This window comes from Dioscorea cayenensis, chromosome 20 (assembly GCF_009730915.1).
Source record: "Dioscorea cayenensis subsp. rotundata cultivar TDr96_F1 chromosome 20, TDr96_F1_v2_PseudoChromosome.rev07_lg8_w22 25.fasta, whole genome shotgun sequence".
Classification (NCBI taxonomy): domain Eukaryota; kingdom Viridiplantae; phylum Streptophyta; class Magnoliopsida; order Dioscoreales; family Dioscoreaceae; genus Dioscorea; species Dioscorea cayenensis.
The window spans coordinates 30,562,591-30,579,169 of NC_052490.1; the positions used below are offsets into that span (position 1 = coordinate 30,562,591).

Below are 16,579 nucleotides of genomic sequence, written 5' to 3' on the forward strand. Positions count from 1 at the left end.
AGCATAGTTTGAAGTTTGGTGATGAACATCCAAAAATATTAAGTACTTCAATAATATTTTTATTTATAATTATAATTTATTATTTTTTTATAATTATCTTATATTTAAATAAATGTTTGTAATTTTATGAAAAAAATTTAAATAGAGCAAAAAAAATAACTATTATTCTTAGGTTTCCTCTAGTTTGTATGAAAATTTTTTATTACACATACTAGAAGAATTATATTTCATTCGCTCCCCAATCAAATATCAAGGTTTATATACATTTCTCAGTTCAAAATGTAAGGGTTATTGAATTGCCTACATTTATTTTTACAATCCTTAACTATTAATTTTTATTAAAAAAAAATTTAGAGAGATATTTTATATTAGGGAAAATTGCTTGCATACCCCTGCAAAACTATGAAATTGCTTAAATACCCCTATAAAACTAACTTTTTTACTTATATATCCATGTCATTAGTTACCGTTAGCCACCGTTAGGGTTTATGGAATTAACCATAGTTCCCACTTAATCTAACTTAACAAAATTACCCAATTACCCTTAACATCATCCAACCTAGTCATCCGAGAAAAAATTTGAGGGATATATAAAAAACCTATTTTAAGTAATTTACCCTTATTCCATCTATTGATTTAACGCCATTAAGAGTCAACTTAACCATAGGGGCATATAAGCAAATATAATTTATTTGTATGGGTATACAAGCAAATATCATTTTTATGAGTGTATTTAAGCAAATTCATGATTTTACAGGGGTATGCAAGTAAAAATCCCTTTATATTATTATTAATATTATTACTATTATTAAAACTTATTTAGGTGAAATATAGTCCAAAAGAATAGACCATCCAAATGGCAAAGTTAGATGTGTTTGAGTGGATTAGACACCATTATAAATTTATATATGTGGTTAAAGGGCATATTGGCATCACGTCAAACACGGAAGCGATTCCAAACGTCCCTCTGTGGGTCCCGCCCAAACACTTTAAGATGGTTAGGTCTAGTCATGACACAGCCATCTACAACCACCGAACCCAAGTTACCAACCCCCATCTTCAAGCATCCACCATCCATTCTAGATCCAACGGTCGATCTCAAACACCATTAAAGAAGCATTAAATTATCCGGTTCAGTGGTCCGGGACTATTATGAGAAGGGACAAGAGTGGGCCCACCTCAAGAGACAAAATTGAAAATTAACTCAATCAGTGACCCAATGCTTCCTCATTAGGCCACGTCACAGGGTGCCACGTTAGGAAGGGGCCCACGTTTTTGGGGATAAGAATTAAAAGGAACTATGATGCCACCTTTGGTCATATGATTCACAATCTAATGATAAGATATAGTTTCTTTTTTATTTAATTAATTCCATTATTCAATAATGCCAACCATTCCTTATGTGTTAATTGTTTTAGATAAGGGTGAAGGTCTAATGTCCTTGTGTTTCTCGTTCGTTATCCTACACCTCCAAGTTAACGTTTTTTTTTTAAACAATGTGCGCAAACCACTACCGCAAGCACATCGTATTTATACCTCAACTGTACGTTCCAAATTTTTATTCAATTGTCAATAATAATAATGTTAATAATGGTTTTTTTTTTATATAAAATGCAATGATGATGTAACTATAACTTTTTTCCATTATTCAATAATATGCGTTAATTGTTTTAGATAAGGGTGAAGGTCTCCAAATTTCCTTATTTAAATAATGGGTGCAAACCACCATTGGAAGTTACTCTATTTATCCCTTAATCATAGATTTGGAGGAAATTATTCCTCTACTCTTATATATGAATCAAATGTTTCATTACGTGATCATAATAACAATAATTTTAATCGATAATAATAATGTTAATAATATTTTTTTTGTTATTTATATATATGAGTTTTTTTATAAAGTGGGTAAACGTAAACCATTATTAATGCATGCGTGGGTTTGTCTTGAATATATTACACCCTTCATCCGGTTCATGGGGTCCTCCATACTGTTTGTGCTCAAATGACCTAACTCACTATGCGTTGGGTGAGAGTTAATCTTCTGACCCTTCACACAAAAACAAATACCTTAATCATTAGATTAGCATAAGGTACACACCTTGCTCATCATGTCTATGTACAGTAAATTTTACCGTCTATCTGTCATATCATTGTTATATATATATATATATATTAGATTAAATTATTTAAATAGTTACTCAACTATTCGGTCACTTCTATTTGAGTCACCAAATTATAAAAAATTTCAATTTAGTACCATAACTTTAGATCATATTCAATTGGATTATCCAGGCTAACTTCATTAACAGAGTACTAACATAGTATGTCATGTCATGCACTCTTACTATATCAGTATGTCATATGGACAAAAAATCAAATTAAATAATAGATGATGTGAAAATCTTTTTGATTTAAAAATTTAAAAATTTTAAAATTAAATAACTTTTTGTTTATCACATGAAGAATTAATTATATGAGTTGACTATTTCCAAAATAAATAGAATTTTTATCCACGTGGCATGTTGATGTGGCAAAAGAGTATGATATAGCATGTTACGTTATGTCATGTTAGCACACCGTTAACTGAGTTAGCCAAGATGGTCCAATTAAACACAAATCTAAAATTAGACTACTCAATTAAAATTTTTTATAATTCAATGACTCAAATAGAAGTAACCCCAATAATTAAGTGACTATTTAAAAAACTTTTTCTAGAAATTAATATTTGCCCTGAGAACAAAAGAATATTCTTGATCAAGCCGCTGGTGCACGATTAGAGATGGAGAATATTCCGGGATATGTGATGAGAAGTGGGACCCAGAGGATAATTATTGGAGCAGACGCGGATACTTGACGTGGATCCTCGCTGGTTTTGAGCCTCATCCGAACTATTCAAACAGCTCCTCAGCCAATCACCTCTCTCCACGTCGGATTGTTACCTGTCCCCGCATGTTCGCGGCGTCCCGTTTGTCCACGTTGGCATCCTGGGCCCACCCCATTCCCCTCCCCCTTCCCCTTCCCCTCCCTCTCTATGTATATAATATATATACCCATGATCCAATGGTCTAATGAGAATCAAAACCAGAGCCTTTCCTTGTATACAAACAGAAGTGAATGGAGATCAGTAGCCTCTCTGACATGGTTATGGAGTTCTTTGAGGAAAGAGAAACAAAGGAATGGCCTGAAACCTTTCTTGCCAACAATGGCAGAGATGATGATGGTGATGATGATGATGAACATGAAGACCAACAACAACGTAAAGCCTTTTGGGAGGAACAAAACCAGCTCCTTCAGGTTGGTGTCATTTCATCAAACACCTTAACTTCATTCCTTGTTTGTGTGCTCAAGGTGTTTGTCTTAATGCCTTGCAGGAAGCCTTGTCCCGGTGCTGCTCGTTGGAGACTAGGATAAGGATGGAGATTGAGAAATCATTGAGGAAATTGAGGGAAGAAGGGTTGGTGCTTGTTTGTGTTTGTTCGAATCGAGGGAACACCGGAGAATGTCGGAATTGCTTGATGAGTTTTATCTCCGATCGCTTGAAGGATGCTGGGTTTAACAGTGCATTGTGCCTGTCAAAATGGAGGAGATCTCCCGACATTCCTTCAGGTATGAGTTGATAGACTCAGGCTTACATGTTTAAATATTATTGTTTTTTTATAAAACAAAGAGGCCGAGATTTATATATATGCATTTATATTATAATTTCAGGGGAGCATAGTTTTATAGACGCGGTGATGGAATCAAAGAATGGGAAAAGAGGGCCGGTGAGAGTTGTAATTGAGCTGAATTTTAAGGCGGAGTTTGAGATGGCGAGGGCCAGTGAAGAGTATAACATGTTAGTGAATAGACTCCCCGAGGTTTTCGTCGGCAAGACTCAGAAACTTGGCAATGTGATCAAGATTATGTGCGGGGCAGCCAAGAAATGCATGAAGGATAACAAGATGCATATGGCACCTTGGAGGAAACACAAGTATATGCAGTCCAAGTGGCTGAGTAGCTGCGAAAGAATGCCTCGGCCTGTGCCACTGCCAATCAGCACCGTCTCCGGCCGGCAACCAAAGCCAAGAGCCTCCATGCTCACCTTTGATTTGCATTGCACTGCTGTTGAGGTTGTGTGAATTGATTTTTTTTTTTTTTTGGTTTTGCCTTCTTTGTATTAATTAACATGCTTGGCTTGGACTGGATTTACAGAGTGTAATCCATCTGTAATTATGAGTTGTGAAGAGGGAGTTTAAGTTCTCTGCTGTTGATTGTTCTTGAAGCAACATACAATTTTGTGAAATGTGATCATCTTCAGCATCTTCTTGTTTATTTATTTATTTATTTGTTTATTTTTATATTTAATTTTTATGGTATGGGTTGCAGAAACTATTGATAATTTAAGAAAGGAAATCAAAAGTGAGGATCATTGAAACATGGAATTGAAGAAGGAGATACATGTTGTTGCTTTTGTTTGTATTGTGAATATCATAATGAGAATAATTAAAGGTTGGTGTTATCACCTTGTCAATTTGGAATGATCCTGATGTCCTCTATTTCAAGTAGATATTTTAATAAAAAAAAGGCTATCTTCACTTTATACAAACCAGGGAGATAATGACTGAACTAGTCTTTAATTAATATAGAGTTATCTTGTCACTATAGTCTCATTTTGTTTATTATTATCTTGTTTTGATTCAAGACGGAGACCGTGTTAGATTATCTCTTTAACTTTTCTGTTAACAAAAGAGTGATAAAAAATCTTGTAAATGATTCTTGCTTTTGTGATTGAACTTTGATGTATGTGAATTGTATTGATAAGGTTTCCTTCTCATGTCTGAGTTTAATAATTCATGTTGAGAGGATTAATTTGAGTCTAGATCTAATCTTAGAGGTATTGGAGTTTATAGTTACTAAGATGGCGGCAGTTTTGTAAAATGTGAAAATAGAAAGTAGCTGTTTTTTTTTTTAACAAAAAATGGGTCTACTACATGCATATATTAATAGAAAACACAAATAGAAATGAATGAAACAACTACTTAGGGAAAGAAAAAAAATACAAATAGACCACCAACAGTCATGGATGATTGAATGTCAGGCTAAACAAAATAGAGGAGAGAACAAAAGGCTTTCAAGAGGTATGTTGTTCATGTGGAGCATAGTTTATTATATATATATATATATATATATATGAGGCCACTTGTTATGGGGATACAGGCGTCAACTGGGCGTATTTGATGTTGATCCAACGGCACCCCAAATAGGGACAAAACCTCTAATTAATCACCTCTCTAATTGATTTTAACAGAACACCCCCCACTCTTTCTCTCTCTCCCTCATTGGCTTTCTGACTTGACTTTATTCGATGTATATATTTATATGGGTATGTAAATTTTTTAATTTTAATAAAAATAATTAATTAATGTGTGAGAGAGGATCGGTTCAATCAATTTATGTACAGTAACTAAAATAATTTGAATCGTTCAATCCTACATGTACTTACAGTAATAATTTTAGAAATAAAACCTAAACTAATCAACCCAACTAACCCTAATTATATCTAACTGTAACATCTTAATTGATATTATACTCAATTATGAAAGTTTTGCTTGTATTTAATTCAAAGTAATAATCTGTAACATTTAGTTATTGTTTACTCAATTCCAATTTTAATCATTTATTTAGTTGATTCGAGTTTTGAAAATTTAAAAATAAATTTTTTAATTGTATTAAGTTTTCAACCGAATTAATCAAATCCATAGAAACGTCACTCCTAGTCAAGCAACTCAACCAAAGCCATATATTCATGCACTCAATAATGGCATGCTTGTCCCATATCCTAATTATTTATTTCACTCGCTTGCATATCTTCTTCAGTGGACAAAAATTTCATCGTTTTCAATTTAAAACTCATTTGATATGCAATAATTTTTTTTTAAAAATTTTGTGGCTGCAAATTCTCTCTTTTTTTTTTCCACCACAATATTCTCAAAAGTATAAAGATCAACCAATAATTTTTTGGTTTGTTAACATCTGGATCTTCTGTGTAGAGTGCTAATGAGAAGACAAGTTCAAACCTCAACCAATGGTGGAATTAAAAAATAAAATTAGAGGGTACTAAATTTAAATTTTAAAAAATTATAAATATTAAACGATTGCACTAATTCAAGCATAATATTATAATAATAAATATTTTAAAAATATAAAATATACGACCACCTACAAATTTTGATTTAGGTGTAAAAAATCTATAACATTACATAATTAACGATTTAACTCAATTAAAACACTAAATTAATAAATAATAAAATTAAAAAACACACTGAAAAAAATTATTATAATGAAGGATAAAACATAAACTAGCAAAATATTGAGCAAATATAGAAAACTCACTAACAACACAACTTGCAATGATTTTTTTTAAAAGAATCTGAGAGTGCAATTGCATTTTTTTTAGGGTTTTATTTTTATTTTTATTAATTAGTACTATTTTTAATATTAATATCCTAAAAAATTGATAATTATGTAGTATAAATTCAATAAAAATATATCTATATATAAACTTTAAAAATAAAAATATTTGAAGATCCACGTTTAATAAGTTATATTATTTATTATTATAACTCAAGATCAAATTTATTTAATATAATAATTCTATTATTTTTGTTTTTTTATTTTAAATAGTGTGGGATAGAATTTAAAAAAAATTAACAGTAGTTAATACAATAACAAGTACAGTAATTACTGTTTGAATAGTACAATACACAGTACTAGTGTTAATTAATGTCAGCTGTTTGATAGCAATCTAACAATTGATAATTGGACATCCATAGATTTCTTTATAGACGTCCATAATGTTTTGCACATATATATATATATATCATGGGCCAAGGGGGGTGCTTTCCCCCTATGTTCAACGATGACCTCAACTCTCACAAGTGATGAACACATGTGTTGAGAGATAAACTCCACAAATGTGAACCAGTGAACGTTGATATGTGATTTGTCTATATTTAAAAAAAAAAAACCCAAAATGTCAATAATATAAAAATCTACAACAAATAGTTTTATTTTTATTAAATAATATTATGTAAAATATTTCATGTATTTCTTATTGTTGGTAATACTTTAACATGTCATTTGATAATCTATACGTACTATTAAAGTAGATGTATAATCTACTTCGAGAGCGTTCCAAAGAATAATTTTAATTTTTTTAATAATATTTAAGTTTTTATTTATATTATTTATAATATTAATAATTGAAAAACATTAATTACACCTAATTATTTATGTAATAAATGTCATATGACCTTTGAAATCCAAGATATAAAATAGTTGAAGTTGTTTAATTATATTATTTTATATATGATATTGTCTCAAAACTCCTCACAAAATTTTAAATTCTCCGATGTGGGAAAAATGCCTAGTTTTATTAACAATGCTTTCAAAACATGGTCATATAAAAATAACCACAAAGCCAATCAACTCAAAACTACTAGCAATATGTTGATCTATTGGTATTGAATTTTTTATGTAGAGTATTTGTTTCGGGAAAAACCTAAGATCGAATCTCAAAGTTTATTCAAGGTGAGTTGAGATATTATTAAATCCATATTTATGTATATCCTTAATTTCTCTTAAATGGAAGGACATTTGTCACTAATTTATAAAAAATCAGAAAACTAAAATATTCTCAATCCACACCGACTCCATAAAATCTGTAATAAATCCGGTTACATATTCATTTAAAAGATACTTGTTGTCTATTTATAACAAAAAAAAAAAAAAGTACAAAAACTGGATTTTTCTTAATCCTCACCGGCTGATTGCATAAAATCTGTAATAAATCAGGTTACATTTCCATCACTTGTTTGCTATCCATCCATTTTGTATCTAATGATAATTTATAGTTAATCCAATTATGATTAATATTTTTGGATAAAAGAACTATAGAGCAGCTAGCTAGTTACTTTACATAAAAAGGGTTAATCCACTTTTTTTAATGACATGTAGAAAATGGAAGCCATACTAGTTTACCCACACCAACCAGGGACAACCTACCCCCAAATCCTGCTGTAATTTATCATATTCCAAGAAAAAAAAAAACATCATCTCAATGACTACACAGAGGAAAGTCACACTAACTCATCTCCCATTAAATTGTTCCTGTCAAAACATTATAATCAATAGCTATCTTCCCTCTTGAATTGTGTGGAAAAAAAAAATAATTAACATTAAAAATTTCAACAAAAAAAACACATATACGTGTACGTAGTTGTTAAAGAGTTGTGTGTTGCCGTCTTGGTCGGATTGAGGATGACCTTATCCTCACCATTCCCCAATAAACACCAACCATTTTCCCTGAAACTCTCTGAACTATGATGCATTATAAAAACAAAATTAAGAATAAATAAAAAAATAAAAATAAAAGTCACCAAAACTAGAGAAGAACTCACACGTCATATGAAAACCAAGAACAACTCCGTAACGTCCTCCCATCTTTTCTCATCTCTTTATTAATCCTGACCTCTTCCTGTTTGTTCTCTTTCTTTTCATCCTTGTTTCTATTGCCTTTGGAATAACCATCCCTTAATTCTTTGTTTATTCTTTCACATATATAGACACAAAGATCATATTTTGTTCTTGTTCCCATCTCTTTTTTTATCATTTTCCCACCACCTTGAATGATAAATATATATAGGAACAAGTCTGTGGAGAGAGACAAAGAGATCATAGATGGAAACATTGAAAACAAGATCACATCTTGCACCATTGATGACAGAGAAGAGATGGGCAATACCAATAGCCATGAGTTCATTTGTGTTTGCTTTCCTTGTTATCACTTCATTGAACATAGGAAGCACAATGAACTCCTTCTTCTCAGCATCATCTTCATTCAACCGGACATCTCCAGTGTTTGTTGAATCCAAACTGTCATCTGAACCTCCACTTCCGAGGTTTGCTTACTTGGTTTCTGGATCAAAGGGTGATCTTGATAGGCTATGGAGGACAGTGAGAAGTCTTTATCATCCTCGCAATCTATATATTCTTCATTTGGACTTAGAATCTCCGGTGGAGGAAAGAGATGAGCTTGTGTATAGAGTAGGGAATGACACAATCTTTGCAGTGGTTCAGAATGTGTTTGTGATCTCAAAGGCCAATATGGTGACTTACAGAGGTCCAACAATGGTGGCTAACACTCTCCACGCTTGTGCTATTCTTCTGAAGAAAAGCAAGGATTGGGATTGGTTTATCAATCTCAGTGCCTCTGATTACCCTTTAGTCACACAAGATGGTAAGCATTTATTTACTTGTTATTAAATTGTTGTGATTTGGGTTTAGATTAATATATATATATGATTGGTTTTAATATTAATGTTTGTGGTTAATTTCAGATCTTATACATACTTTCTCTTCATTACCAAGGAACTTGAGCTTCATTGAGCACACGAGTCGGCTGGGTTGGAAAGAGTGAGTTAACTCGTTCTCATCACCTTCTTAAATTCTTCATTGTTTACTAGTTTTGTTTTTAAAGTAATGAATGGTTTTGGTGCAGGAGCAAGAGAGCAAAGCCATTGATAATTGATCCAGGGCTTTACAAGTCTAAGAAGTCAGATGTGTTCTGGATTACAGAGAAGAGAGAAACCCCAACTGCATTCAAACTCTTCACTGGTACTTGGTTTATTTTTTATTTAGACGTGCAGATCATTAATTTTAATGTTTTGTGGTTATTTATTTATTTATTTATTTAATTATTAGGGTCTGCATGGATGGTTCTGTCAAGAGAGTTTGTGGAATACTGTGTATGGGGATGGGATAATCTCCCAAGAACTCTACTCATGTATTACACCAACTTCATATCATCTCCAGAAGGTTATTTCCAGACAGTTATTTGCAATGCACCAGAGTATATCCCAACTGCAGTTAACCATGATCTACACTACATTGCATGGGATGTACCACCAAAGCAGCATCCTCATACTCTCTCAGTTGCTGATGCTCCCCGGATGATCAATGCCAACGTGCCGTTTGCCCGGAAGTTCAACAGGGATGACCCGGTGCTCGACAAGATTGATGCCGAGCTTCTCGGTGGCCGGAGGAATTATAGTTTTGTTTATGGTGGTTGGTGTGAAGGTGGTGGTGGTGCTTGCTCTAAGGTTGGAGATGTGAACAAGCTTCAACCTGGTCCTGGTGCACAAAGGCTTGCTAAGCTTATGAACCGGATAGTTTGGTCTAAAGCTTTTGTGAGTAATCAATGTAGATGATATCATTTGTGTATGTACATTAATTATAAATGCTTTTGATCAGTTAATTACATTTACACTTACAAATTAGAAAGCCATGGACTTAATATAAATTAAAAAATGGTTGTTGGTTTGGTTTGGTTTGGTTTTCATGGTTCATTGATTATCTCAATGTTGTGCATGTGGAACTAAATGTGAAGAATCCTTGAGCTGATTTTTTAGGAAGAAGTTGCTGTCCTGAGGAAAATTTTTTCCAGAAGAACAGAGCCACCAGTCTTGAATTAGAAATTCCTTAATCTTAATCAATTGGCACACTATAAAAGAAAGCATTTGTGGTTTGATGGGGGCCCGGGCATAAACAACACTTTGTGATGTGATAACATTCCAAAAGCTCATGGTCACTAAGAAGGAGTCAATGGACACTTTCTCAAACAGTTGGTCCCCAGGAATGAAGGACCAGATTGGTGATCTTTACCAAACATTCAGCAGAACGATAAAAAAAAATAAAAAATAAAATAATAATGCAAGTGAAGTGAAGAAAAGTTTGAAACGGCAAAGGGAAAAAAATAATTCAAGAAAATTTGCATCTGTGTTTGAAAAAGAAATGGTATTATATTCACAGAAGAACTCGGTAAATGCAGGAATTGTTAGTAATGAAAAATTAACCAATCTGGATTAATACTACAAGAAATAAAGAAAAAGGCAAGGGCAGAATAACTACAGGGTATCAAAACTAAAGTGAAATAAGAAGAAACAACCAAAGAAGTTATGACATTTTGGATAAAGAAGTTCTGAAATATGCATGGGATGCTTTGGGCTTGTGGATCCAATTAAACAGCTGCTTCTTATGATCTTGAAAATTCAACTTCTGTATTGAGCTGAGCTTTCCGTCACGAGCAACATCAGATTCAAACTGTTCCAAAACCTTGACAATCTGCCAGAATTCGGGCCTCTTCTCTGGTTGTAGTGCCCAGCACTGCTTGATTAAGCATCCCAACTCCGCAGGGCAGTCACAGGGAATAACCGGCCGCAAGTTCTGAAATTTAAATTTGAATTTCAAGTCATTAGAGCTTGTCAATGATTCCAATGTTTCTCATATTAAAACTCAATCAGAGAAAATCTCCTAAAGTCAACAAGTCTTAAGATGCATGTACAATCTATATTTTCATTGGAGAAGAAAACAATCTGTTATAAACAATGAGTGGAAAACCACAAATCGATGAGGTTGACATCGAGGTTGTCAAAGAGATGACTGAGATATTAAATGTGAACTGATTATAATAAAGTATACAGATATTTTATTGGCTCCTACTCTGCTTTAGAATGGTTCATATGTATAAATGAGGTGCATGGTCAGCTATTGCAGAATTGTCAATGTTTTCGATGTCACCAAGTCCAAGAAGACCTTAATATTGGACCCTTGTGGAGATTATAATCAAATAATTGAATTCAAATTATGAGCATAATGCAAGATCATTGCCTAGAAGTAGCCAAGAAGAATGCCAAGGGAAAATGATTGAGATAGATCAGAGATATGGATGAAATACAGAATGAAAAAGCCAAAGAGAATTCATGGTGATTAGGACGCATACCTTATCAACAACGGCGAAAGCCGCCTGAATGGGTGTCATGTCTTGATAGGGGATTGTGCCTGTTACCATCTCCCATAAAAGCAGACCAAAACTGTAAACATCAACTTTACGCCCGTAAGACTTGTGTTTGATCATCTCAGGGGCCATCCACCGGTAAGTCCCCGGGTCGTCTGCCAAAGCATCACAGCATGCCTCTTCACAAGCTATTCCAAAGTCAGCAATTTTTACACAGAAATGTTCATCGAAGAGTATGTTCTCAGGCTTCAGGTCACGGTGAATAACACCCTGTGAATGAATATATTCCATTCCTCGAGCAATATCTAGAGCAATTGCTATAAGTTTTTGTAGAGGAAGGGATTCATGCTGAAGCTTGTGCAAGAATGATCTCAAGGAACCACCAGAGAGATATTCAGTGATAATGCAAAACACCGGTGGATTTCTGCATGCTCCTTCCAACTGTAGCAAACCAGATACATATAAGAAGAATGCGATGATAACTTTCACTAGAACTCATTTATAATTCCAATATTTATAAGATCTGATCACCGTATAAACAAGGGCGTAACAAGTTCAATAGACAGATTTTCACAAACTCATTATTATTGTGGAAAATTCTACGTAAACAAAGAAATGCAAATATGCATGTGCTAGTCAAACCCTGAGCTGGCAAAGAATTGAACGCAGCATAGAGTAGTTAGATTGGAAAATTAATATGCCTTTACATTGGCAGTCTGGCAGATGAGACTCTGAAGCAACTCTTTCTTTTATTTTCCCCTATTTTAATGACAATACCAATTCATTGCTCTTTTTTATTGCTTTGTATTCGTTTTTGAAAAAAGAAACATTGGCAACTTATAGCTAATTTGTATAACTAGAATGAAATCAGAGCAATCTCAACAATTCCGAATCATATATACATGTAGCATGCATCAACTAGCACAAAACATCGAAGCAGAAACACTATAACAGAAACTTAAAAATTGCCAGAATCACATACCTTAATCACATTCCGGTGATAAAGATGGGACAGAAGGGTAGCTTCTCTAGTGAACTGCTTCTCTAATCGAACAGCCATAGTTTTATTTTCGTCATCATCAGGTTGCCTAATGATCTTCACAGCAACAGCTTGGTCCTTGTAAAGGCCTTGATACAACCTACTATGAGCACCAGAGGCAAATCTAAGCCCAATGTATAATTTCGAAAGATCGACGGACCACTCCTCTGTAGTCTCTATAGCCATGACTTTCCCAACACCTGCATCAAAACAACTAGACCAAGAATTGTCTTTCTTGCCTTTCAGCTTGTCCATAATTGAAGGTGTTGCTGCCCTGGTAGCATGTTGCACAAAAGCATCTTTCGATACACTCTTATTTTGGGATTTATGTCGTCTCAGTGGTGGTGAAAAGAATCTTTTTCCATGAGACCTGGCCTCTTTGAAGGTATCCGAGAGCTCGGTACTGCGAAGAGGAGACACAGACCTTCTATTTCCCCTTGATCTTCGTTCATTCCTATTCAAGAACAAATTAGATTTCCTGGAATCAGGGTCTATTTTCCTTGATGTTGTTGGCTTTGATTCAGAAGAATCTACGTTCAATTTCTTCAGCTTTTGATCGAGGTCATTGGAGGACGTTGCAGCTGATGATGATACATTTGATCCAGGCGTAAAGCTCATAGTTTTTGACAAAGATCTTGGGTTCTTCAACTTCAAATCCAAGCTAGACTTGTTCAAATCCAATTGTTGAGCAGATAATAGACTCTCTGAAAGCTTCACGGTATCCAACCTAGGGAAGGGCACGCGGGGGAACCTTGCTCTGCAAACCCAAGAGCCACCATCTAATTCCTCCATTGATCCTGAACAACAGGAACAGTAAGCAACCTTCAATTGTAGAAACTCACAATGCCGAAATCCCCAGAAAGAAAAACTTCATTTGAATCTCAAAAATACACGAATTTGAAATCAAATCAAATTACCAAATCCGAATCAAACTCGAAATAACGAGAAGAAAAAGAAAAAAATCCTTGCTTCTCCGCAACCCTAGCACTAAAATTTAGCGAAAAAACCAAGCAACCACTGGCTCATTGACATCAAAATCGCATCTTTCCCAACAAAAAAGCATCCAGGAATCACTTCCAGCCAACGACACGGAGAAACCCACGCGGAAATAACACCCACAAAATTCAAAACACAAACCTCAAATCCAGCTTCTCTCTACCAAGAAACTCGATCAAAATCCACAAAATTAGCGGAGAGAAGACGACGAAAAGGACGACGCATTCGGGTACGGATCCCTTCCGTCCCTCCCTCTTTGGGCGGTGATATGAGACCGTACCAAAGACGGACAAGCCTTTGTCCTCGCTCTCCCTCCTTCTTCTCCTTCTCTTTCCTTCTTCTTATTATATTACTTATTTTATTTTTTTTCAATTCTACCCTTGTTTATTATTATTATTATTTTGTTTATTAATAAACTTTTTCAAAAATAAAAATTAAATTAATTATTGGAACGAAGGGAGTTGATAAAAGTTGACAATGAGGGGCTATAACGACATTGTCCAAATCCAATAATACAGTGTAATCTTTCTGTCAATTTCATTCATTAATTGCTTTTTTTGGAACAAAAAAAAAAATTTAGAAAAATATAATAAATATATTAATAGGAGAGGGATTCCATGAGTAAGTTGTGCTGTCCGTGATTACTGGAATTTCCCAGCACTTCCACGCCATGCTGCTGCTATTTGCGCATGTTGGACTTGGAGTTTGTTACAACTTATATCACGTGCAGGGGCACGAGACATGTGAGTGGGAGGGATTCCCGTCCCTGCCTACGAATTCAACTTGCTTTGTTTGCATGCCCTTCAAGCAAGACAAGTTGACTGCTGACCCAATATTTTATTTATTTATTTATTATTTATTATTTTTAAAAATTTAATTAAATTACTTATTTATTGATACCGAATTCTTTGAATAGGTTGTTTGAATTTTTATTAACAAAATATATTTGACTTTTAACTTATTTAAAATGAAGGTACATATATGTTGAGGTTTTATTTTCATACTTTGACAGGTAGTTTTTAATTTCTATTTTTTTTAGTCTAAAATAATTACTGATTTAATTATATATATTTATTGAAATAACAAAGTTATTTATTTAAACGATTATTTTTTTAAGACCATCTTGATGGAGAAAATTTAGTGTTGAGATAACAACATGACAATCACCACTCATAAACAAATAATAATAAACCAAAAAGAAAAAACAAGAAAAGAAGATTTACCTGAGAAAATACTCCTCTGGAGTAGTGTTGAAAGCTCTCATGTAATTGTCTCTCTAACTCTCCCCGGCACTTTTTCCATGTTACATCCCCAAATAAGAGTGAGTTGTTTATTTACATATAAAATTAGATTTTTTTTTTTTGGAATAAAGTGGATAAATCACTACTTTATTAAAAAAAAAAAGTACAAATAATATAAAAAAAAAAGACAAAGATGAAAGCAAAAATTAACTGAAAACCTAATATAATTCGTGGATAGCTAGTTTAGTATGTGAAAAATCTCTATAATAAATGGTTTACTTAAAAAAAAAAAAGTAAAAACATGTTATATTAAGTGAAAACCTAATATAGTACGTGGATAGCTAGTAAGTGAAAAAGCTCTATAATAAAAGTTTACTATAATATATATATATATATATATATATATATATATATATATATATATATATATGTAGAAACATGTTATATTAAGTGAAAGCCTAAGATAATATGTGCGTGGCTGATTTAGTAAGTGAAAAAGCTCTATAATAAATGATTTATTAACTAGTAACCCTGGCATTGGGGTTACTAACCCCTATACTAAAGTTAGCACCATAAAAATAAAAATAAAAAAATAAGTAGAAATATGTTAAGTGAAAACTTAATATAATACGCGGATACCTGGTTTAGTAAGTGAAAAAGCTCTATAATAAGTGGTTAACCGATAGAATAGATTAGTGTGACTATCCATGATCCTATTATATTAATTAATTATAAATTATAATGGTTACCCTTGTGTAACCTTTGGCCTAAGGGTTATTGTAACCCCGGATCGGGGTTATTAACCCCCACTTTAATGTTTTTTTTCTATTATTATTATTTTTAATTTTTAATGCAGACGATTATAGTTCTTATATCAAAATAATGTTATCCTAATTACTATAATTTGCAATTTAATTTTTTGAAATAGAAGATTTTTCTTATTTAATTTTAGACAAATTCCCTTTTTTTTTAATGGTCAAAGACGAATTGTTGAATACGTGTTTTTTGGAGAAAGACGACAAGCGCCAGAACCCAGGAACGAACACGTGGGGGAGCAACGCTCACCACTGAACCGTGCCCTCACCTTGCGCGAGATGGGGATCAAACTCGGAGAGCCACGTTCGACACTCGAGTCGAACACCCCTACTGCAGGGACCCGACGCTAATGGACTCAAAATGGTCGTTGGCTGAATACAACTTTCTCTTGAAACGATCCCTTTTCCATGATAAAAAATATTTTTAAAAACATTATATACTTTTATATTTAATAAATATTTTATTAAATTACACTATGTTATTTACATTATGTTAATTATGTTATTTGTGAACTTTGGTTTGTATCATGAAGTTGGAATGAAAAAATTTTAGCATTTATGGTTATAAGTGTAATAAATAAAAATATATTATTAAAAAATTATGTTTGGTATGTATGTATATTAATATTTAAAGAGTATTTTCATAATTTTAATA

General features: G+C 33.1%; 3 protein-coding genes across 3 annotated transcripts; 2 read left to right on the forward strand and 1 right to left on the reverse strand.

The window, feature by feature from the left end:
* The first annotated feature begins 3,080 nt into the window (after window positions 1-3,080).
* Window positions 3,081-4,317, forward strand: LOC120251207. The gene is made up of 3 exons (XM_039259741.1): window positions 3,081-3,294; window positions 3,372-3,606; window positions 3,709-4,317. The coding sequence occupies exons 1-3, from the start codon at window positions 3,115-3,117 to the stop codon at window positions 4,116-4,118; spliced, it is 825 nt and encodes a 274-aa protein (XP_039115675.1). The 5' UTR covers window positions 3,081-3,114; the 3' UTR covers window positions 4,119-4,317.
* Window positions 4,318-8,423: 4,106 nt separating this feature from the next.
* On the forward strand, window positions 8,424-10,365 carry LOC120251198 (beta-glucuronosyltransferase GlcAT14B-like). Its single transcript, XM_039259735.1, has 4 exons — window positions 8,424-9,277; window positions 9,378-9,453; window positions 9,539-9,654; window positions 9,742-10,365. Exons 1-4 carry the CDS (start codon window positions 8,719-8,721, stop codon window positions 10,245-10,247), a joined length of 1,257 nt encoding a protein of 418 aa, XP_039115669.1. The 5' UTR covers window positions 8,424-8,718; the 3' UTR covers window positions 10,248-10,365.
* Window positions 10,366-10,862: 497 nt separating this feature from the next.
* LOC120251823 (serine/threonine/tyrosine-protein kinase HT1-like) lies at window positions 10,863-14,188 on the reverse strand. Its single transcript, XM_039260475.1, has 4 exons — window positions 14,010-14,188; window positions 12,816-13,669; window positions 11,819-12,274; window positions 10,863-11,262 (listed from the first exon to the last, which is right to left on the reverse strand). Exons 2-4 carry the CDS (start codon window positions 13,662-13,664, stop codon window positions 10,993-10,995), a joined length of 1,575 nt encoding a protein of 524 aa, XP_039116409.1. The 5' UTR covers window positions 13,665-13,669; window positions 14,010-14,188; the 3' UTR covers window positions 10,863-10,992.
* Between the last annotated feature and the right edge of the window lie 2,391 nt (window positions 14,189-16,579).